Source organism: Podospora pseudocomata, chromosome 4, assembly GCF_035222375.1.
Source record: "Podospora pseudocomata strain CBS 415.72m chromosome 4, whole genome shotgun sequence".
In the NCBI taxonomy this organism is placed as follows: Eukaryota; Fungi; Ascomycota; class Sordariomycetes; order Sordariales; family Podosporaceae; genus Podospora; species Podospora pseudocomata.
Genome location: NC_085888.1, coordinates 741979 through 763765, shown reverse-complemented (window position 1 = coordinate 763765; position 21787 = coordinate 741979). Strand labels below are relative to the sequence as shown.

General features: G+C 54.0%; 10 protein-coding genes across 10 annotated transcripts; 5 read left to right on the top strand and 5 right to left on the bottom strand.

The window, feature by feature from the left end:
- The first annotated feature begins 4 nt into the window (after nucleotides 1-4).
- On the top strand, nucleotides 5-2837 carry GUF1 (Translation factor guf1 mitochondrial). Its single transcript, XM_062889658.1, has 2 exons — nucleotides 5-2180; nucleotides 2238-2837. The coding sequence occupies exons 1-2, from the start codon at nucleotides 269-271 to the stop codon at nucleotides 2447-2449; spliced, it is 2124 nt and encodes a 707-aa protein (XP_062743214.1). The 5' UTR covers nucleotides 5-268; the 3' UTR covers nucleotides 2450-2837.
- Nucleotides 2838-2901: 64 nt separating this feature from the next.
- QC762_0063510 (uncharacterized protein) lies at nucleotides 2902-3835 on the top strand (the record flags this gene model as incomplete). The annotated part of the gene is made up of 3 exons (XM_062883643.1): nucleotides 2902-3165; nucleotides 3510-3656; nucleotides 3695-3835. The coding sequence occupies exons 1-3, from the start codon at nucleotides 3088-3090 to the stop codon at nucleotides 3833-3835; spliced, it is 366 nt and encodes a 121-aa protein (XP_062743213.1). The 5' UTR covers nucleotides 2902-3087.
- Nucleotides 3836-4834: 999 nt separating this feature from the next.
- Nucleotides 4835-5608, top strand: QC762_402080 (uncharacterized protein; the record flags this gene model as incomplete). The annotated part of the gene is made up of 1 exon (XM_062889659.1): nucleotides 4835-5608. The coding sequence occupies one exon, from the start codon at nucleotides 4835-4837 to the stop codon at nucleotides 5606-5608; it is 774 nt and encodes a 257-aa protein (XP_062743212.1).
- Nucleotides 5609-5856: 248 nt separating this feature from the next.
- Nucleotides 5857-6996, bottom strand: QC762_402090 (uncharacterized protein; the record flags this gene model as incomplete). The annotated part of the gene is made up of 2 exons (XM_062889660.1): nucleotides 5857-6823; nucleotides 6878-6996. 2 exons carry the CDS (start codon nucleotides 6994-6996, stop codon nucleotides 5857-5859), a joined length of 1086 nt encoding a protein of 361 aa, XP_062743211.1.
- A 426-nt stretch (nucleotides 6997-7422) lies between these two features.
- Nucleotides 7423-9582, bottom strand: QC762_402100 (uncharacterized protein; the record flags this gene model as incomplete). Its single annotated transcript, XM_062889661.1, has 2 exons — nucleotides 7423-8176; nucleotides 8255-9582. 2 exons carry the CDS (start codon nucleotides 9580-9582, stop codon nucleotides 7423-7425), a joined length of 2082 nt encoding a protein of 693 aa, XP_062743210.1.
- Nucleotides 9583-10251: 669 nt separating this feature from the next.
- Nucleotides 10252-13691, bottom strand: QC762_402120 (uncharacterized protein; the record flags this gene model as incomplete). Its single annotated transcript, XM_062889662.1, is given in 6 exon segments — nucleotides 10252-12048; nucleotides 12116-12278; nucleotides 12348-12465; nucleotides 12529-12660; nucleotides 12728-13610; nucleotides 13620-13691. Coding segments are annotated over 6 exon segments (3165 nt in total).
- Nucleotides 13692-14061: 370 nt separating this feature from the next.
- QC762_402130 (uncharacterized protein) lies at nucleotides 14062-14852 on the top strand (the record flags this gene model as incomplete). Its single annotated transcript, XM_062889663.1, has 2 exons — nucleotides 14062-14707; nucleotides 14766-14852. The coding sequence occupies exons 1-2, from the start codon at nucleotides 14114-14116 to the stop codon at nucleotides 14850-14852; spliced, it is 681 nt and encodes a 226-aa protein (XP_062743208.1). The 5' UTR covers nucleotides 14062-14113.
- A 196-nt stretch (nucleotides 14853-15048) lies between these two features.
- Nucleotides 15049-17647, top strand: QC762_402140 (uncharacterized protein; the record flags this gene model as incomplete). The annotated part of the gene is made up of 2 exons (XM_062889664.1): nucleotides 15049-15648; nucleotides 15722-17647. 2 exons carry the CDS (start codon nucleotides 15049-15051, stop codon nucleotides 17471-17473), a joined length of 2352 nt encoding a protein of 783 aa, XP_062743207.1. The 3' UTR covers nucleotides 17474-17647.
- QC762_0063440 (uncharacterized protein) lies at nucleotides 17493-18237 on the bottom strand. Its single transcript, XM_062883642.1, has 2 exons — nucleotides 17650-18237; nucleotides 17493-17585 (listed from the first exon to the last, which is right to left on the bottom strand). Exons 1-2 carry the CDS (start codon nucleotides 17823-17825, stop codon nucleotides 17501-17503), a joined length of 261 nt encoding a protein of 86 aa, XP_062743206.1. The 5' UTR covers nucleotides 17826-18237; the 3' UTR covers nucleotides 17493-17500.
- Nucleotides 18238-20521: 2284 nt separating this feature from the next.
- QC762_402150 (uncharacterized protein) lies at nucleotides 20522-21684 on the bottom strand (the record flags this gene model as incomplete). The annotated part of the gene is made up of 3 exons (XM_062889665.1): nucleotides 20522-20881; nucleotides 20952-21268; nucleotides 21325-21684. The coding sequence occupies 3 exons, from the start codon at nucleotides 21682-21684 to the stop codon at nucleotides 20614-20616; spliced, it is 945 nt and encodes a 314-aa protein (XP_062743205.1). The 3' UTR covers nucleotides 20522-20613.
- Between the last annotated feature and the right edge of the window lie 103 nt (nucleotides 21685-21787).

Sequence of the window (21787 nt, the reverse complement as noted above, 5' to 3'; positions counted from 1 at the left end):
TTTGAGCCTTCTGAACCCTGAATTTGAGACCCCTTGATTTGATGATGGACTAGTTGTGGCTGATAAGATAAGGGGAATTTGGAGAAATTTAGCGGGACGGTCCATCTTGGCGCGAGCGCGTTCGCTCTGGACTTTTTGACTTCAATACTATCCTACTATAACGACACCGACGACAAAAACACGGCGCTTTCGACGATATCTGCTTGACAGATTCCAATCTTTGCGGGTCAGGTTCAACAGTACCGAGAGAATCGACCAGAACAATTGAATGAGGTGCACATGCCCCGGTGGTCTCCTCAGCAGCCGAATGCGTATGCGACCATGGCTGGTGCAGCGGCAATGTCTGTTGGCCTCGAGGCCGGCAGCTCTTGGAGGTAGCCTCTGCCTTCGAACTCTTTCTTCCCTCTCCCCGACGGCGACGACGACGACGAGAATATCCTCCCTTCCTCCATCTCGACAACCTCTCCTCCCCCCACCAATACCCCAACTACGCCGGGCGGCATCCTCAACCCCCACAACCAAAGACGGCCCCCTAGAACGAAAATCTGCCTCCCTCGAGGAGCGGATCTCCAAAATCCCCATATCCCGCTATCGCAATTTCTGCATCGTCGCGCACATCGACCACGGGAAATCAACACTTTCCGACCGCCTGCTCGAACACACGGGCACCATCCTCCCCGGTCAAGACAACAAACAGGTCCTGGATAAACTCGATGTTGAGAGGGAAAGGGGGATAACGGTCAAGGCGCAGACGTGTACGATGATATGGAACTACCCCAAGGATGGCCAGGATTATTTGCTCCATCTAGTTGACACACCCGGGCATGTTGATTTCAGGGCGGAGGTTACGAGGAGTTATGCCAGCTGTGGGGGAGCGATCTTGCTCGTGGACGCCAGTCAGGGGGTTCAAGCCCAAACGGTGGCAAACTTTTATTTGGCGTTTGCCCAGGGACTGAGTCTAGTGCCGGTGGTCAACAAAGTCGATCTGCCCACTGCTGATGTGGACAGGGCGTTGGGGCAGATGGAGGAGGTGTTTGAGTTGGATTGCAAGGATGCTGTGAAAGTCAGCGCGAAGACGGGGAAGGGGGTGGGGGATATCCTACCGGCTGTGGTGGAGAGGGTGAGGGCGCCCGAGGGGGATTTGGACAAGCCGCTGAGGATGTTGTTGGTGGATAGCTGGTATGACACCTTTCGGGGGGTGGTGCTTCTGGTGAGGGTGTTTGACGGGACGGTGAGGGCGGGGGATCGGCTGGTTAGTTTTGCGACGGGGAATGAGTATGCTGTTGGGGAGGTGGGCATACAGTATCCTGGGGCGGTGCCGCAGAGGTGCCTGAGGGCGGGACAGGTGGGGTATGTGTTTTTTAATCCGGGCATGAAGAGGATACAAGACGCGAAAATAGGGGATACGTTTACTGTCAAAGGGAAAGAAAAGGAGGTGGAGGCGTATCCTGGGTTTGAGGAGCCGAAGCCGATGGTTTTTGTGGCGGCTTTTCCGACGGATCAGGGGGATTACGAGAAGTTGAAGGATAGCATCGGGCAACTGGTGCTGAATGACAGGAGTATCACTCTGCAAAAGGACCATTCCGACGCGCTGGGGGCGGGGTGGAGGTTGGGGTTTTTGGGGAGCCTGCACTGTAGCGTTTTTCAGGACCGGTTGAGGGGGGAGTACGGGAGCGATATCATTATTACGGAGCCGGCGGTGCCGGTCAGGATTGTCTGGAGTGATGGGAAGGAGGAGATCATCACCAACCCGGCTGAGTTTCCAGATGGGGAGGATCACAGGCTGAAAAGGGCGACGCTGTATGAGCCGGTTGTGGCGGCGACGATCACGCTGCCGGAGGAGTACTTGGGGCGGGTGATGGAGCTTTGTGAGAGCGTGAGGGGGGTGCAGAAGAGCGTCGAGTTTTTCAATGCCACGCAGGTCATTCTCAAGTATGAGTTGCCGACGGCGAGTTTGGTGGATGACCTGTTTGGCAAGTTGAAGGGGGCCACGAAGGGGTATGCGACGCTGGATTATGAGGATGCGGGGTGGAGGGAGAGCAACCTGGTTAAGCTGAACTTGCTCGTGAACAAGGAGCCGGTGGATGCAATCGCGAGGGTGGTGCACAACAGCCAGGTGGAGAGGTTGGGAAGGCAGTGGGTGACCAAGTTCAAGGAGCACGTTGACAGGCAGATGTTTGGTAGGTCTTGTTTTGTCTTTTTGGCTCCAGATGGAGTGCTAACAACAAAACTTGCAGAGGTCATCATCCAAGCCGCGGCAGGCAGGAGAGTCGTCGCCAGAGAGACTCTCAAACCCTTCAGAAAAGACGTCTTGGCCAAGCTGCACGCCAGCGACATTGGCCGAAGGAGAAAGCTGCTCGACAAGCAAAAGGCCGGTCGCAAGAGGTTACGAGCTGTGGGCAACGTCGTGATTGACCAGTCGGCATTCCAGAAGTTCTTGACAAAGTGAGCTTTTGTGCACCCTGCATCATGAGAAATGTAACATATTGTGCATATTACCACATCGAACGAAAGGCACATGATGATGTTTATGTTATGCTTTTCGATTCATCCTCGGTGTCATCATAGTCGGGCAAGTCGTCTACGGCAATATCCCTTGTCATGCTCATTCTTTTCAGAAGGACCATTGTTTCCTTCTGTCCCTTACTCTGCTCACCCTCTTTTTCAGTCTGTCCATCCTCGGGATCAGTCTCCCCATCGTTGTTAACCACCACCCCCTTTACCTCTCCATTAGCCGCCCCAGGCGGGAAAATGTTTCTCACCCTCGCCTGGAGAACGCTCCCCAGCCGGGTTCATCCCGAACGTCACCCCCAACTCCGCCTCCCACGGTGCCGCCTCGGTGGAGGAATCTGAGGGGGGGGGGTTAGGGGGTGGGGTCGAACTGGGTGATGAGGCGGAGGGGGATGGTGAGGTTCAGGGTGTGGGTTGATTGGAGGTGGGTTAGGGTTAGGAGGGGGCGCAGAGCATGGTTTGATATTGGGTTGATGGGTGAGATGGTATGGTGGGCGACAGGGGTGGCAGAAGAAAAGGGTAGGTAAGGGGCTGGGTGGAGGTGAGTACCTTAATCAGGCGAGGTTTCTGTATGACATGGCCGATATGAACGTGATCCATACCTACCTGGCAGTCACGACGGACGTTCCTGATCAAGGTCAAGAGATGGCTAGTGTCCGTGCTGCTGCCTTGGGTAATATCCTTGCCAAGGGGCTAACCACGACCAGAAGGATGAGGAAGGCATTGCGAGATTGTTGTCTTCCCGACAACCCCCTCCTATCTACCTGATAAAACACATAAACGCGCTCGAAACGCTCGCTCTCCTTGATGTCTTATCACGATCAAAACATTTCTTACACCTTCATATTGCCCAAGATGGCCAGCCAACCGGAAGAAACCGCGGCTCCCCTTTCCTCCCCCCGCCCCCGCAAAATACCCCCTCCCCCGCTCCAACCCGGACGACTGGCCCCTCTGGAACATCGACCTCCGGATGCTCGCCCTCGACGTCAACCTAACAGACTACCTCTCCGGCAGCGACCCCGACAAAGGAGGAGATGGTCAACCGGTGGGAAGAACTCAAGTCACCGTTCGAGCATGGCGTTGACTGGGCCCGAGGGGGTGGTGCCAGAGGATATCCAGGAGAGGGTACAGCATTGCCAGGCTCGGTATGTCTACCATGAGTTCAGGTGGCGTTTGGAAAAAGTACTGCAACAAGATTGGGGTGACGGGGTTGCGGGAGTGGGTTTTGGGGAATGTGGATAGTGATACTGAGGAGGGAGCTGGAGGGGGGTGGTATAGGTTTTTGAAGGGCGTGTTTGAACCTGGAGATGATGAGAAGGTTTAATGGGGACGGGGTATCACGGTTGGAAACTTGAATGTAAATAGAATGGCGTGTTTTATTGGATGCTTCTCATATCGATGAATACCTAGCAAGCATGTGAGATTGTGCCAAGCGTCAATGGGTGTTTTGCTGTGGGACACGCTGGTGGTGGATGCCGGTGGACCCAGCTGGAACCCGAGGACCCTTGGTGCGTCATAGGCGTGGGGTTTTAGCGTAGGAGGCCCCCTGTTTTCTCGGCAGCGGGTTTGACGTCGGCCATGATCGTCATCACTGCCATATGTACCAACACAACACCGCTTCTGCCGGCCATGTCAGATCTTCACTTCTCCGAGGTTATATCTGCACATAAGCCCAAAAATGGCCGAATCCGGGAGTAGTTTCCTTGAGATGAAGAGGGCCGGGAGGCCAACCATCTCGCTCTCTTCAGGCACACCGCCCATGATAGGCCCGGGTGATGTGTGCTGGCGTAATCGCGCATCTGGGCCGGCCTATGAATGCCGGATCGTCCGAGTCACTGGGGCAAAAAGTGAAGTGCCAGTCTGCTGGTCGCCCCAACCCCGTGGTGCCGCTCAACGCCGATAAAATCGTGGCGGAGGGCCTTTTCACCCCCATCATTTTTGCACTTATCTGATCAGAGACACGAAAACACAGCGAATGGGAGTTAGCAAACACTGCCTGTCCTGCCACTCTTGTCAGCTGTCTTGTGCTCCTTTCACTGACTGTTCCCATTGCCCAGATGTGCCCAGTTGTTTGACGTAACCCTGCAACACCACAAGCTGCCTCTTTTTTTGCCCGAGGTAGCTTTCGACTGAGGCCATTCACAGGGTGACAGGCGCATACCTACTACTTATTGCCACCTGCAAACCCACCCCCCCCCTACCTCTCTTGGTTTACTTTTCTCCCTTTTCTCCACAAGCGCCAACGCATCATACCTTACACATATTCAAGAACCTTTTACTTGGTATATATAAACAACCAACACAGTCGCCTTCCCGTCAAACCATGCCCCGACGTCGTGACTTTCCCCAACGTGAAGAGAACCCCAACCGCCGCATCGACGCCTGGGACGACGGTTTTGCTCCTCCTCATCAAATGCCCCGCCAACGCTCCCCCTCCCCCCGTCGCTCGCGACCCTCAAACCGCTACCCTCCCCGAACAAGACAATTCACCCCCTCGCCACCCCCCTACAATGACGACTACCACCACTCCCCCCGCCCTCGCACCGGTGGTGGTGGCGCAAACCAAGATTACTTCCACGACCACCCCCTCAACAACAGCAACCCTAACCCTGACCACCACCGCGGCCGAACATCACACGGTCAACAACAACGGCCGCCGTTGATGAGGTCAAAGTCGACTTCGGCAAAAGAGTTCTTGGTGACAGGGTTGGAAAAGGTGCAGCATATGAGCCCGAGGTGGCAAAAGGCTGCGCAGGCCGCGGTGCAGGCGGGGGGGTTGGCGGCGTTTCAGGCGAGGAAGCAGCCGGGGGATTGGGTTGGGACTAAGGGGGTCAAGGTTGCCACCGCGGCTTTTACGGCTGGGTTGGCGAGCAGTAAGATGCATAAGGAGAGGGGACGGGATAGGGAGTATGAGAGGGATAGGAGTTATGAGAGGGATAGGAGCCGGGATAGGAGCCGGGGGAGGGATCGGGACAGGGAGAGGAACAGGCCGACGGGGGGCCAGAGGAGGGGGAGTAACCTGGATGCTATTGGGAATATGGTTGGGGGTTTTGTGGCTGAGCAGTTTGCGAAGAGGGCGCAGAAGGATAGAAGGTAAAGAAGACGGTGGATGAATGACGTGGGATGGGCGTTTTGGGACACAAAGGCATGTGATGATGGAATTGATAATGGGATGCATGGTAATGGACACGACAGATTGGCTTGGCGGGCATGGCAACCGGTCTAAACAAATGCATGGGACGCGTATCGGGCATTTTCAATAGCCATGACATTTCTTCGAACATTTATTCAGCTCAAATTCACCTTCTCAACCACATCATCCTGAGTTTCAAAGTGACAACCCCATCAATCCCTCACAACCACCCCCCCAGGCATCTCCCCCAACCACCCATCCACCCCCTCCACCACCCTCCTCTCCCCAAAACACCCATTCGCCCTTTCGATCGTCTGCACCGGCAACCCGCAAATCTGATCCCCGGAGCAATCCACCCTGTCAAACGTCCTCTGCAGACTATCCCCCCTCCACCCGAAGACGTAATCCCCATGATGTCCATACCCAACCCCATCCCCAAAGCTCCACAAAAACGGCTGTTTCCCTTGTTCTTCCGGCCAGAGATCGGGATCGTTGAAAAGGGTGGTGTCCCATCGTGTCTCGAGCATGATTTGCGGTATCATCACCGGATGGGAAGCCGGACATTTCCCCCCTTGGGTGTACCCTACCGTGCCGCCCTCTGCAAAGGAGACATGGGATTGGTGGTCGGGGCTGTCGAGGTTTTTACCGTCCCAGCAGGGGGGGAAGGGGAGGGTGGTTAGGATTCCGGAGGGGCAGGGGTGGGGTGGGAAGGAAGAGGTGAGGTTGGTGAAGCGGGTTCCTTCGGTTTCGAGGCAGGTGTACGTTATGCCGTCGTAGAGAGCCGTGGGTTTGTGTTCTGGTCGAGGATGTCCGGATTCGTTGACGGGGTGGACGCGGTCGGGGTGGCCTACTCGCATGCGGAAGCCCGGGGCAAAGGCTTTGATCGTGCCGGGTTTGGGGTTGACGAATTGGGGAAAGTAGTAGATTGTCATGCCGCCTTCGCGGGCGGACTCGTGGAAGAGGGAGCCGAGTTGGGGGACGCGGTGGTAGGTGTTGTTGCGGGCGCGGAAGTACATGATGGCGGTCCAGTAGTTGGAGAAGTCGTCTGTGAAGGTGCAGGTGGTGCAGGTGGAGAGGGTGGCTGGGTCGTGGGTGAGGGGGTCCATGGTGGTGTTGAAGGAGTTGCCTCCGACGATTTGGTGGATGTGGGGGGTGCCGAGGACGCCGGGGTTGACGAGACTTTGCGGAGGTCAGAGCAGTATCGTTTTGGAGGCTAGGGAAAATGTGTCTTACGGATCGATACGGTCTCTGACCAGCTGGGAACACGACATCTTGAGGGATGCTGGGCGGTATTCCCTCCGAGCCGTGGCCAGCCCGACCATGGCAAGAAAATCGACGTATCTCATCCTCATCTGTCCGCTAGGGAAGTCGGTGCGATCTTTCGGGTTAGGTATCTTGGAGCTTTCAGGCCTAGTGGTGAGGTATGGCTTAAGTGCGCAAAATACTTATATTTTTGTTGTAAAGATCAGGCGGACTCCGCGGAAGGTGGCAACCGTGATCGTCCCGTCTGCAAGTCCTATAACTACCAACAAATCCGGCAGGGTATTGATCAATTTCAGCATGATGTTGGTGTTGGTGGTAGAAGGATTTAGCCAGTACTGCTTGTCCCTGCACTACAACCACACCATAGAACAGGTCTTAATATGCCGTTGTTTCGCAATCATGACGATTGGCATACAGTCATAAGCTGCCGGAGGACCAGATACATCGTGTTGTTGCCGCACCCTCAATTGTCAGACAGATGAATTCCTTACTAGGTGCCGATCGAATGCTCATTCTCAGCTATCCCATAGCCCCATGCTTTTTACAGTGCTATCCTCTTCCAGCAGCTTCAACCGAAGATTTAGCATGGTAACCGGATTGACGCAGACAGTATCGTCCTCCTCCTCCTCCAACTCGAGATTCACTTCGACTCGCACATTCTCCCCAGTAGAGGGAACCCGATAATGCCATCCGGGTGAAGAGGTGGCCGGTCCGTTGATTTGGAAGATTCTCCGCTTATCAAAGACCGTCCCTCCACCGTTGGAACTCGGAATTTGACTCTGGTCCACCGCGCATGTTTCCACCACAGTTGCCGTACCACTCAGCCGCCCATCCAATACACTCATCATGACTGCCTCGGCCTTACGGCAACTTTCAAACTCAAGCCTATCCAGCTGATACTCCAGCAACACTCTGAAGCCAGGATCCAGGTCTTCCAAGCTTGCCAGAATGATGGAGGGCCTTTTGATATTCCAGCGAATACACCCCACAAACAAATTGATAGGAATGCAGGTGGTGGGAGTATCGGCCAACTGCCCGTGGACGAAGAAGCCGCACCAAGCCTTGCTTGTCTTGTTGGTGCCGAAAAAGACGTTGTCGTGGATGTCCCAATGTGTTCGAGGCATGGCTCGACACTCGTTGACGATCAAGGACGGATCCAGCCGCAGTCTCAACGCGCCATGTCTATTTCCAACGACAGGATCGCAGCCCTTACTGAATGGAAACACTGTCTCGAATTTGGTCGCCAATGTTGCAGTCTCCACAAGGGTCCTGTGTATGTCTTTCCACGGCTCGCGGGTGAGTGCTCGTCCAAAGTAAGCCAGCTTCCAGGGTTTGTATCTCACATACCGGCCACCGGATATCTTACGAACCATCACACCAACAATTTCGCCGTTTAAAGAGCTAAAAGCTTCCAGGATACACTTGTTCCCATCGTCTTCGCCGACCTTGCTGACGAGATATACCAGACTGACAACCATCTTGATGCCCCTCGGCCCGATGCTTAAATCGCGGTAGATAGAGTCAGTCACACTGACCTCGAGATTCCTCGCGCATTCAAACGGCCGCGGAGACTTTGCAAGAATAGCCGACCAAGGATGCGGCTTGCTTGCTGCCTTGATACGACACTCGTTGCCGCCCCTGTCGTTTCCGGTACAGTCCTTCCGCTCATCTTCGTCCTCGGTCCATATGAAAATACTCCGATCCGCCGTCGACTCCAAAATAACCTTTTGCAGCCGCTGAAACGCACCCATTCCCTCCCCATACAACAACGACATCCTCACATCAAAGATCCCAAGCAGACAGTACGCCGTGTCCTCCTCCCTTGTCGTTACCCTCTTCGAAGCCCAGCTCATGCGTCTAGCAACAGCATAATCACCACATGTTGTCTCCCCCTTCAACAGCTCCTCCGGTATGCCCGTGATTTCCGACAGCAACCCACTCAAGCTGGCCTTCGTGCCGCGCTCATTCCATTCCCTGTCAAAGAAGATGACGTGTTTGGGCGCGATCAGCTCCTGGAGGGTCCAGCCCCTGGTAAACCACCTGCATTTGGGGAGGGCTTTTCCCAAGTCATCCCCAGCAGGCTCCAAGTCGCAGAGGTAGACGAAGCAGACCTTTGCTTTGGCATAGTAATCGTACATGGAATTGATCGACTTGGTGAGCTCGGCGGAGGAGCTCTTGTCGATACAGCAGGTGTCCACCCACGCGTAACGGACATTATGATCGAAACGGGCCTTGATGCACGTCTGCAGAATCTTGGAATAACCCGGCTGCTTCTTCTTGACGAGCTGACAGGTGTCTTGTTCGTCCTGGGTTGAAACGAAATAGAGGTGAAAGGCTAGATAGCAGGAGACCAGCATCAGGGATAGCACCAGCAGACACGTCGTCAGAAAAGCTAGGTAGAGTGGGACTTCACCGACCGTGTAGGAGAGGAGTGACCATAAGCTGGCGGCGAATAGTATCGGTATGGTGATTCTGACCTGTCTCAGCCGCCGAGAGGAAGCAGCATGGCGGTGAAACAGGGGCAACTGTTGTAGAGCAACTTCGGTAGAGTCATCCCAGGTGTGAGAGAGGATGGCGTAATCGGGAATGTCGGGACTGCAGTCATTGAAGTTGACGAATTTTAGCTGAGGAGGTTGCGTGTTCCTGGCTTCGGGACCAACAGTGAGAAGGCGCATTGTGGTACTCACGTGAAACGTGGGCGGAGCAAAGGAGTATAATCTAGACTTTCAGGGTGTGGTGGTGTTGATAAGTCTGTGAAACCTGGGGGGACATGAAGCGCGCAAAAAAGGCGCCAGTTATCAACCCCTCATCAGGCTGGCTCCCAACTCTCGTTTACCTACAAATAAACTCTCCTCACTAGCTGGCCAAGAACTTAACAGCAGGTGAATATTGGTCGGGCAAAAACAGCCATGCGTTATCGATCAAAGCTTGACGACAAAACTGGCTAGTAGCAATCTAAATGCAGATAAACGAACAGAGTAACTGCAGATGGGCTCACGCAAGGCACCGACAGCCAAGCACGCAGCCACACCACCTCGGTTGGTGTGGCTTTCCGAGAGGCAGATATCTCAGCTGAAAGATGTGAATTGATTCGAGAGGGTTAGGGTCAACGATATGCCCCTTAACTACCCCTATTTCACCTAGGGGGACGCCGCCCCACCCCTAGGTGGCCAACACGCCAACCTCGCAAACCACCTCGCGATCCTATCTCTACGCCTACGTCTACCTGCACAAATCAAATCTCAGTACATAAACACACCAAAAGAACGAGAAAAATAAACCCAGAAACCCCTCCACAACCAAAACCATCCACCATAACTCACGGAATAATCCAGGGCGTCCGCTTACATACCATGATTTTCATCATCCGTCCCCCCCATCTGAACATCACCCCCCTCCGCCGCCCCCCTCACACCAGCATCCCCCCCCTGCGCCCTCGCTAACGCCGACGCCGCTCCCCCCGCCGGCCCAGCCTGCGTCTGGTTCTGCTGCTGAACCTGCTGCTGAACCTGCTGCCCCATCTGTTGCAAAGCAAAAACCCGCCTAGTAAGCGTATCCCTCGCCTCCTGAAGCTGGGCGTTCCCCCTCTGTCCCTGGTTCTGTATAGGATTAGCCCTCCTCAGCTCCTCACCATTATCCTCCGCCTTCCTCTTCGCTCCCGCCGCCTGTGGCGGCGGGGGAGCATTAGGATCAGGGAGGTCACGTCCAGGAGGATGACCGCGGAAGTTCTGCGCAATATCAGCCGCGTTGGCGTCGGCAGCTTGCTGCACCGGATCAGGTGGCTGCGCAGCGATGATGTTGTCTATATCCGCCATTTCCTGCTGGTTGAGGGGGTTTTCCTGCACGGCTCGGATCTGCTGCTTTGGCGGGAGGACTATAATTTTTTTTTTGCACATTGCTTCCAGCTTGTCTAGTTCCGCTTGGCTTTGCCAGGGCGTGAACGGGTCGTCCTGAGATCTAAGATTGGGCGGGCCGACAAAGTTGTCGTGGTTGTTGCCTACGGGCACCATTCCAGGGCAGGGATCGAGACCAGCTACCTGCCCGATCATGAGGCCGTGGTGCCAGTGTGGTCCGTACACCTGCAGCTGTAGCTTACGGATCCGTTTCCTGATCGGGGTCTGAGGGAAGGGGATAGAGATAGGTTGCGCTCGGGCTTGAAGCGTCATGTTGGTGATCTCGGCAGGGCTGAGAAACTGCCCGTTTTGGGATAGCCGTTGGATTTGACCTTGGACCCAGCGATTGATCTTTTCTGGTTGCTCGCGGACAAACGTGTTGAATTCCATCTTGCGGAAGTTTTCGATTGCTATTTGGATGTTGTGGACGTAGGGGCCGCGGTCGGCGGGTTTTAACGAGATGAACGGGTGGGCTTGGTGGATGGCGTTCGCCTGCGCCGTCCAGTCGGCCCAGGCCCTTCCCTGCTGGTCTGCCGGTCTGAGGAGCTCGTGCATCTGGAACTGGGCTTCCCAGGCCCTGAGCTTGACCACGGCCTTGTAACACTTCTCGATGTGCTCTTCCATGTCGCGGCGCTTGCACCAAACGTTGAAGTAGTTGGTGTACTCTTCTTGGCCCATGGCTCTGACGCGGGCTTGTAAACTCGCTTGTCGGGAGTTCAACCATTGCATGAAGAGCCTTTGACGCTGGTGCTGTCTCCTCATCGCCCTCCTCCTCTCCAACACTGCGGGAAGTTCAGGCGGTGAAGGCATATCGGCGGGGTCTGGGGTCAGTACGGGCGGCTCCAGAATTGCCTCCTTGATCCAGGACTCCAGTTGAACATCTGTCCACGGGACCTGAGCCTTCCAGTCATCTTTTTCCCAGCCTCTAGGCCAGTCGGGGTTGTCGTGGTCGCCGATTTCATCTCCATCAGTCCTGTATCTCTCGCACTCGGTGTCTGCGTCCTCCAACAACTCCCTCCAGTTTGGGCGGTGATCCGGGTTTTCCATCAGACAACGTACCAGTACTGATTTCAAGTGGCCATCAATGTGTTGTTCTAGGCCATAGATGTAAGCCCCGTACGACCAATGCTCTTCCAGCGGCTCGTTGTTGCCATCTTCGTCAACACCGGTCATGCTCGGCGTCCAAGGCACTTTTGTTGGATGGGGCGGCGTCTGGGGATAGTCTCCAGACATGATGCACACCAGCGACTGATTAGTTGGCAAGGGGTTAGTCATCGGTGTTATTCAGGGAAACGGGCAGTGTGAAGTGACGTACCTGGGCAGCCTGGAAAAGGTTTGACTTCCAGGTGAATTTGCCTGCGGCCACCCGAGTGTCCAGTTCACCCGGCAACTGGGGAACGTAGTCCCATTCTTCGGTGAACTGCTCTGGCATATAAAACATGAACTTCCCATACATTCTGTACTTCCACATTGCTTTCCTGTGACAAAAAGTAAGCTAATCTGTGCAGTCAACGCAGCATGTACCTTGGGTTCCAGGATTGGCTTACGGATTCTCGAATTGTTCGTCATCCATGGTTGTCGAACAACCAAAGTCCGACATCTTGAGAACAGGAACGGTGGGGTGGTTGTCATCTTCATGGCCGTCAAATATGTCACCGACCATATCTAAAAGTAAACCGGTCAGCACACGCGCATTAGTTTCCGACAAAACCTCGAGATGCAGCTCACAGTTGGATGGATCAATGTCAAAGTGGACATTGTTTTCGCCCGGGAGAGTCATGTCGGCCCAGTCTATAAGGCCATTATCGTCATAGGGGTATAGATCGGGGGGGTACTCGAACTCGAGCAATCCCCTCAGCACTTGACACATCTCGTTAGCTGTCACGACACCAAAATTACCAGAGTAGAAAGCACGCCTCGAACCTACTGCATTTCCACATTTCCCACAGGAACCTATTAGGGGCTGTGAGTTTCCTATGCTGCAAGCTGGATATCACCTGTGCTAGACTGCCATGGCTAAGATATTCCAGCAGAATCACCTGCGGCGCCTGCTGGACGGGATGTGTCCCAGGCAGCGGCGAACCCGGAACAGGAGGTATGGCGCCTGGCTTGAGGTACTCGTTCAAGTCTTCCAGCTGGACAATGTGCGTGGCGTCCCTGAACTTGTCTTGGAAATTCGTCTCCCTGATCATGTTCTCGTTCCTACCCCTCAGGGACGTCTTGACGACGATCTCATTCTCACGACCCTCGCCATCGTGATGCCGGAACAGGCACGCCAGCCCGTTCCCGCCCCATCCGAGCACGGATACGTAGGTGAGGTTGTAGTAGGTTTGGAGGTAATCTTTCATCACCTGCCGAGCAGTCACCGCTTCCGCATTCTCGAGGAACGCCGGCGTCGTGTTTCCCGGCTGGAAGGCACCGCCAAAAATCTTCTCAAAAGGCTTACGCCAGAGGATGTTCGGGTAAAGGGTAGAAGGCTTCGGGCCCGTGTACGTGGCTGGCCAGGAAATGGTTGGGGGCATGTCCTTTGCATAGGCTGGAAGGTCGATTTCGTTCAAGGAGACCCGATGACCTGTCTCTCGGAATTGCTGAAATCCAAAGCGACACAGCCGTTTTGTGTCCTCCTTTACTGGCCCCCCTTTATATCTCTGGTACATGTGCCCTGCCGGTATCGGCCTGCCGATGCCGTTTGTTATCCATACAGGTGGCCGACCACCTGGGTACAGTATGGGCGGGTGTTGCTGTGCCATTTGTACCTGCAGTGCATACTGTGCCTGTTGTGCCTGTTGCGCCGGTTGTGCCTGTTGTGCCTGTCGTGCCTGTTGCGCCTGTTGCGCCTGCTGCTGCGCCCATAGTTGTGCTCCGAAATTATCTTGAGCTTCTTGGTCCATTTTGTGGTGTTGTGGCTGCAGCCTCGATATACACCTGAAATCCTTTACTATCCGCGATGGGTCACTTTCGTCTGCACAAGCAAGTAGCAAAATTTGTTACGATAGACTTTCTCGATGTATATATCCCAAGCGCTCAGTACAAAGAAGCACCTTGTGCAAAGACCACCACCCCTTGCTGCGCGATGCATCCGGAAATTCACACAAAGGATTCTAGACGAGGTACTCATTGTTTTGTCGACGGGTTCTTTTCATTTGTACCACACTCCATAGAATAACAGAGTTCAAGCTTCTCAGCCTTGTCACACCCAAGCGCCGGACATTCGGAGGGGAAAGTCCAGGCTTGTCATCTCCATCACCAGTGAAACCATCTTTTCCCATGGAAGCTTTCTTTGACCATACCTAAGGTAAATAACAGAAAAAAAATGTCCCACAAACCAGGCATCATCGTCGTGCACTCCCGCCCCTTATCTCCACTTTTGCCTCCTATTGTCTTTCAAACATGGTACGAGAACATCCACATCCCTGATGTACTAGCAACCGGACATGTGAGCTCTGCAGCAAGATACCACCTCACATCGCCCGAAGCTAATAACTCGATGCCACTTCTTGCTGTCTATCACTTGCCAGACATGAACTGGCTGCACCAAGACAACTGCCAATTCTGGAAGATCCCACTCCACAGCAAGATCCTACCCGGTGACAACAGCAGCATCCTTGATGTTGCCGAGTTCAAGACAGAGTTTTACGAGACTGTGGACACGGTACAATTTGGGGAGCCTGCCGACGGCGGGAATGTTCCGTCAAAGTTGTTGCTCAGCTTCTTCCCACAGTCCAAGCAGGGTGCAGATTCGAGGTCCCTTCACCAATCCGCCCTCGCCAACCTGGGAATTGGAGGGTCCGAAACTATCCAGCAGTCCATGAAGTCAACATTGTTCAAAGCAGATCAATCCCGCCCTCACCACCCCGCCGTGCCCGCATCACGTGGGACACCAGGAGAAATGGAATATCTTTGCACGGTAAGAAAACTTGGCCTCTGGCTTGTTGACCTTGCCGTGATCTAAACTAATATCACAGCTGGAATACGCGGGCGAGATAAGACTTGGCTCTAGCGTTGAATCCAACAGTCGGCCGGAATACACCCTTCTGAAAGCGTTTGAGTGATGGGGTAGTGGCTTACTGAGGTGCACAACGGTGGTATCTTAGGTGGCTTATGTTAGCTTAGCTCTGTGGATAATCATGGAAAGGGAGCTTTTGAGCGTACATAACCCTAACCCGACAATCGGGCCCCTAAATATCTCTTAGGCATCAATTCAAGACTTCTCACCGCCATCAACTCCCAGACAAAAGTCTCATCAACATGCCCAACTTTACAGAATGGAAAGCCCGCATCCGCCGTCAAGCAAAACCACACCCCAAATTCCAGCCCCATGATGTCTATTCTGCGACCCCACTGACACCCAACACAACCCGCGTGATCCGACTGCTACCACAACGTGAACCCACCACCACCCAAATAAAATGCGAGCTGTTCACCTACAACCTCTCGGGAAAACAAAGCGGGGAAAGACACCTCTACGAAGCCGTCTCATACGTCTGGGGAACAGGCCCAAGATGCCACTCCATCACGCTCAACAACTGCGCCTTTCCCGTGACAGAAAATCTCCACGCGGCCCTCTGGCACCTCCGAGACCGACAGCTGGAGCGGGTGCTGTGGGTTGACGCCATCTGTATCAACCAGGATGATAACAAGGAGAAGGAGAGGCAGATCCCGCTTATGCGCACCATTTACGCGCAGGCCGGACGGGTGATTGTCTGGTTGGGATTGCCGTTGGATGGTCATGGTGATCAAGCGCTGGGGAGTATCCGGCAGGCTGGTGGGGAGGGACTGACTGTGATGGAAGATGATTATACGTCTGTGATGGTGTTGTTGCGGAGGGATTGGTTTCGCCGGATGTGGGTAAGCATGCGATGAAAAAGGTCGCGAATGATTGCATAACACTAACCTGCGGACCTGCCGGGAACGGCTCTAGATCCTCCAGGAAGTAGGCGTTGCACGGTCGGTGGTTGTAATGTGTGGATCAGTCCAGATAGACGGGCACGCCTTCTGTCAGGGTCTTGCTGGGATGGATCATCTCCTCCCGGTTGACCTACACCCCATCATCCACCCCGTCGTCCAGCTCATCCGCGGCGCACCATACCGGCCAAAATACCAGCTCCATTCACGGGGTGTCTTTTCTATGGGCGAGTTGTTGGACATGTACCGCTCCTGCAGAGCCACCCTCCAGCACGACAAGATATACGCATTGCTCGGCCTAAGTCTCGACGGCCTCGATGCTCCTGCCTTACAGCCAGATTATTCCCTGCCGTGGCATGAAGTTTTCCAAAGGGCCACTGCGCATATTTTTGGCGCGTCGTGCACGGTGAAGACGTGGCCGGAAAGCCACACGGCAGTCATCACGGGAAAGTGTCTCTTCTTGGGACAAATCACATCTATTGATCAGGATAACAATCATGGAGACGGCCAGGTGCACGTATGGGTCCACTGCACCACGGCTGCGCAGTCACTCGGGTACGGCGAGCATGGATGGGATTGGGCTTTCCCGCCTTTTTCAGAGTCGGTCCGGGAGGGGGATATCGTATGCCATCTGCAGGGTGCGGCAAGGCCGAGCATCGTTCGACTCTGCCAGGATCACTTTACCGTCATCAAAACCTCGGCACCGTCTGCACCGCCGGGGGAACCGGATCGACAATCTAATCCATCAGAGGATCACCTCTCCAATATCGCCCTCACGTTCACAATCCCCCCAGGGAGTTCAAACAACAGCTATTATGACGAGGCAGAACAATCCACCGAACTACTCACCATAACACCATCCTACCACGAAGACCCCTCAACCGAAACAAAAAGACTACACGACACAGCAGCCCTCCTAGAGGACCGTTTCATCCGCTCCCTCCACTACAATGGCAACATGTCCCCAGCCCTGCAACATCTCATCTCCCAATGCAGCCCCAAAGTCCCCATCTCTGAACAACTCCTCCAATCCGTCGTCTCATGCCCAACCGGCGAACCGGTCCAAATAATGCAACTTCTCTTCCAAAAACGCGGCGACAAACTCCCCATAACAGAATCCATAGTCCGGGCTGCGGCGGCAAATTCACGATTGGGGTACCCAATCCTACAGCTCCTTTTCCAAAAGCGAGGGGAATCCCTCCCGGTTTCGGAACAGGTAGTCGTAGCCGCCGCAGGGAACACTGACAAGGGATGTCAAATCATGAATCTTCTCTTTGAGCAACGGGGGCGGGGGCTTGTCATCTCGGAAGAAGCGGTTGTGGCGGCCGCAGGTAACTATTGGTCTGGACATCAAATCCTCCGTCTTTTCTTTGAACAGCGCGGAGACAATCTCCCAATTTCTGAACGCGTGGTCGAGACCGCGGCGGGAAATACTCGATGCGGATACGAGACCGTGAAAGTTTTCCTCCAGCAACGAAAAAGTCTACAAATTTCAGACGGGGTGGTGACAGAAGCAGCGGGAAACCCCCGGCATGGTCATGATATCATGCGCTTTCTTTTCGCGCGAGACGAAGACCTGGCAATATCTGAAAACGTGGTCAAGGTCGCGGCAGGGAATGGAGGAAACGGATATGAGATTATGCTCCTGCTTCTCGAGAAGCGAGGCAAGCGCCTACCAATCTCTGACGAGGTCGTCAAGGCGGCGCAGGCCAATTCCTTGTATGGACATGATATTATGCAACTTCTGGCTTCAGCTCAGAGTGTCTGAGTGATGATGACACATGTAGCGGTGAATTTATATCTTGGCGTCCTTCTTCTTGGACCAGAGCATCAACCCGCAGGCAATTCCTACTCCGACACCAGTGATGGTTCCGGCTCTCCTGTAGATAAGTTGTTAGAGAGAGAGAGAGAGAGTAGTGACGGTGAATAAAGCGAATTACATACCAATTGACGGGGTTCTTCTTTGGGCTTGGGGGTTCTGAGCCCCCGACTCCGCCTAGCTCTTCGCGGTCGGTGTTGACATGGCGGACTTGTTGGCGGCAGGCGGGGAGGATGGTTCGTTGAGGAAGGCGGGATCTGAGGACACTGGGGAGGGTGGTGAGAGATCTGGCGGCTGACATGGTGATGTGTGCTGTTGAGGAAGTATTGTGATGTAGGTAGGTGTAGTTGCTGTGATTTAAGTCGTTGTTGATATCGTGATGGTTTGATGTTTTGTTGTGTTGATGATGGGGGGGGGAGGGGAGAGAAGTCAGGTAGAAGATTGGTCCAAATCGACAGCTGCTTTAAAACACAATGAATGACGCGCCAATGGAGGCGATGATGAAAGGCAAGTAAGTGCCTTGCTAGCAATTGAGTTCCACCTGCCCTTCCTCCCGGCAGCAGATCAATGATGGTGAGGAAATATGACGTCATCACTTTGTTTTTTGTCCGCCCTGTTGTTTTTGGTCTCGTTTTCGGCCAATGGAGTGGATCTATTTTCTTCGTCAAAGCACCTCAAGTTTAGGGCGGGAAATCTCCTAAAGTTCAACGCCTGTTCTGCCCAGCAAAATGATGCCTCCCTTCGCGACATGGGAGGCATCACTCATCTGATACCTGTTGTCCAGTCAGACACAGAGTGTGCCGCCCCTATCAACAAGACAGTGGGGAGCACGAAGCCTATTGGAGACACTTGGCCGCAAGAAAGGTACCATCCATACTGGAAGCCAATTAGAAGCTGCTTAAGAGGCATATCTGCACATGCAGGCATGCCTCCCAGATGATACGATGTCACCCACCCGATTCTGATTTCGTTTCGATGAGGGGACTCCGGGGTACTTAAGGCAGCTGTTTGTCCCACCCAACGAACGAACAGCCAAAGAGTCAGACAACAAACCTTGACGTCCCCTGGACACAACTTCAAGCCGTTGAGGCTCACGAGCATTGACTTGCCGGTCATTCAAAGGTGCGTCTCTAACAAGCAACTCTTGCATCACTGGATGCTACATACTGACTGAGAAGACAGGTCGGTCTCAACAAAGTTAAGCCTGCGCCGGCGGGGACGCGCCGAGTCCCCGCGCTCAACAAATCTCGCAGCAATGTATTAGTGATCACGATGCGGGGTTGCTTCAAGGCGAGGTGTGCGGTTGGTGCGGTGCTGGTGAATGCTTGTTTCCGGGACCCATGGATTTCCATGCATCGTCTGGCTCGCGCCCTCTCGTTGAAGATTTCTCCCTTCCAGGTCGCTTGGGTGAGGAGTGGAATGGGGTTTGGTTTGGTTTCTGGCCCTTGGGGTTGGGAGATGGAGGGGTGGGGGGTGTATTGGGAGCAGTCGGGAACGGTGGTTATATCGACGGCGAAGCGAGTATTTTCTCACCGACCGACTACACTGGCTTCAATGTTGGATTGCCTGGGCTTGCAGAGTTTCCTCAGCTTCCGGAATCTCAGGCCGCGGAACTTGATGTCATGGTGAGCCAAATACTCAACACGACAGACAAACAATCAACGCCAACATCGCCCACTCTCTTGAGCGCTGCCTCCTCGTCCACCAGGACCGATTCGGATGAGAGCAACTGTCGATCAGCAGCACCGCTGGAAGAGAAACGTAAACAGCCCAGCTGCTTCAAGCGTACCTCCACCGCGAAACCACACAAGAGATACCATGAAAGGCGTTTCGCGTGTCCAGTGTCTGGTTGCAATGAGCGTTTCAGTCTTAGATTGGACTGCAAGCGGCATCTCCAGTCGCTCAAGCATGGAGGCGAGAGGAAGTTTCACTGTCAGTGGTGTGTAAAGAGGTTCACGACAAAATACAACTATCATCGGCATCTCAAGAAACAACACGAAGAAAATTGATATATATAAAAAAAAGAACACACGAGGACAGAACTTGGGCACACATGGATCAGTAAGGTTTTGGCGGGACAGGGGACAACCACGCGTTTTCGCCTATGGCTCTCTTTGGGTCTCACTCGACGCGACGTTTCGGAACAGGCTGCATCATTTGCAGGCCACGGTTGTCCCCTTGGTTACTCTGACATTCGTCTGTGGGGAGGCCACATGCGGTGTTCTGGTGCCGTGATGTGGATTGGTCCCGGGAAGCACCATTGCCTCGGAACATGGCATGTGGTCTCCCCATGGGGGAATGGATGATGTCAGCATAGTTCCGAAACGAATCGCGCCCAAGGGGAGCCGTAGGCGGAAACGTGGGCTCTTTCGGGGACCATTCTCCCGATCAAGCTGTAGGCTCTGACACTGCCACTGGGCTGTCAGGGCATAGCTGGGTGAATGATCTCCGCGAGAGTCTTTTCGTGTAATATTAGGAACCAGGTAGATAGATGGGTACATGTAAACGCAAGGGGCCAGCATTGATCAGTACCAGACACCGTGAGCCAAGTACGGAAAGGCAAGATCAACAAGACTAGTGTTGAAAGACCAACAGCCACGTATCCACAGAATCACAGGTTAAAGCGCTTACAATTGGAGCATGAGAAACTGTAGGGCGGGCAATGTGTTGATTAAGCTGCAGTTGTTCGATGTCCTGCTCGAAATTGGTCGGGCGACGCCCGGACCCTGATAACCCTAATACCCTGCTCTGCCAGTCACGTGATACCCTTGAATTTACCGCCCTGACAATTCAACAACTAGGTACCGCCCTTTAAATTCAGATATACAACATGGCGAGTCTCTCGTGGAGATATTAAAAAATTACGTAATGTGAGGGAGTATTCCCAATCGTGCTCACCAGTCACATGCATGCGCTCAAGGAGACGCCCCCTGACGCCGAAGGCGTACTAACCATTGGAGCTACCGCAAATGCAGATAGCTACCTTAGTGACCACCACGGGACTGCAGACATTAAGCTGATTTATTCCAACACAAAAAACTACTAAACATTACGATTAATCCACCCGGTAAACACCACATAAACCCCTCTCAAGCATATCTCTCCTGCTGCGCAACAACCGGCTTTGTCTCCCGGACAGGCACATGCACGGGCACAGGCTGGATTGGCATCATAGGTATCACTTGAGGAGGAGTTCGCATCATCGGAGCTCCATACGGTGCAGGCAACACGCCCGGAGGAGCGGCAGGAGCGTATGCATTCGTTGGAGGCGGTGCCATCACATAGACAATCCTCGGCCGCCTGTTTCGATAATTCGTCTCGATACACCCAATGATAAAAAGGCCAAGGTGCGTCAGACTACATTCCATGAGTCTTGTCAGAAGGGATGCATCCCTCACACACCAACGGCAAGGATGAATAAACTTACGTCAAGAAGACAACAAAGGCAGATAATGTCTGTGAGAGACCACTGATTTTTCTCACAAGAGCCCTCATTTCGGGCGAATCGAGGTCGATAGACGATGTCCATCTCCTAGTTTCAGAGTCCCATGTTTCGTAATACCCCTCAATGTGCCGTTCTGCATGTGTCGCCGAGAGTGTAACGGTCAAGAGGGTCAAAAAGACCAGGCCAAGCCAGAGGATCAGGTCGACACCAACAATGGCGCCGGGGTGGATGCCCCTGTTGCCCTCACGCTTCATGATGCAGATGATTTCGGCAACGTCCCAAACCATGCAGACGACGGTCTGTGAGCTGTCAGTACGTGTCGATGTTGTCGACATGGGCATCAGATCCAGCTCACCGACGGTATGATGATGATGCCGTAAAAGCCATAAACGCCATCAGTTCTTGAATCAGCCATCAGGCCGGCCGAAATACCTATGGCGACGATGCAGCAAATAATTGAAAATATCCTGCCAGCCAACTTGGTGATCCGATAAGACCTCGGCGACACATATTGTGGCGGCGCGTTCAGCGGAGCAGGCACGAAATGGCCTGGAGCAAAATGTGGCGTTGACTGTGCTGGGTCTGATGCTTGTGTCGGTACTGGTGCAGGTGCTGTTGTAGATGCTGCCGCGGGTGCTTCTGTAGGTGTTGGCGTTGGTGCCGACCCCGTCGCCGGGTCGGTCGTCGTCGTCGTCGTCTCAGCCATTTCTGCCATTTCGATGGTGAGAATCGAGGAGCCGCGGCGTCGGGAGCTAGGGGTTCAAAAGGACCTGATGTTTAAATTGTACCTTTGCATTAAATCCTGTGGGCACTCTGCT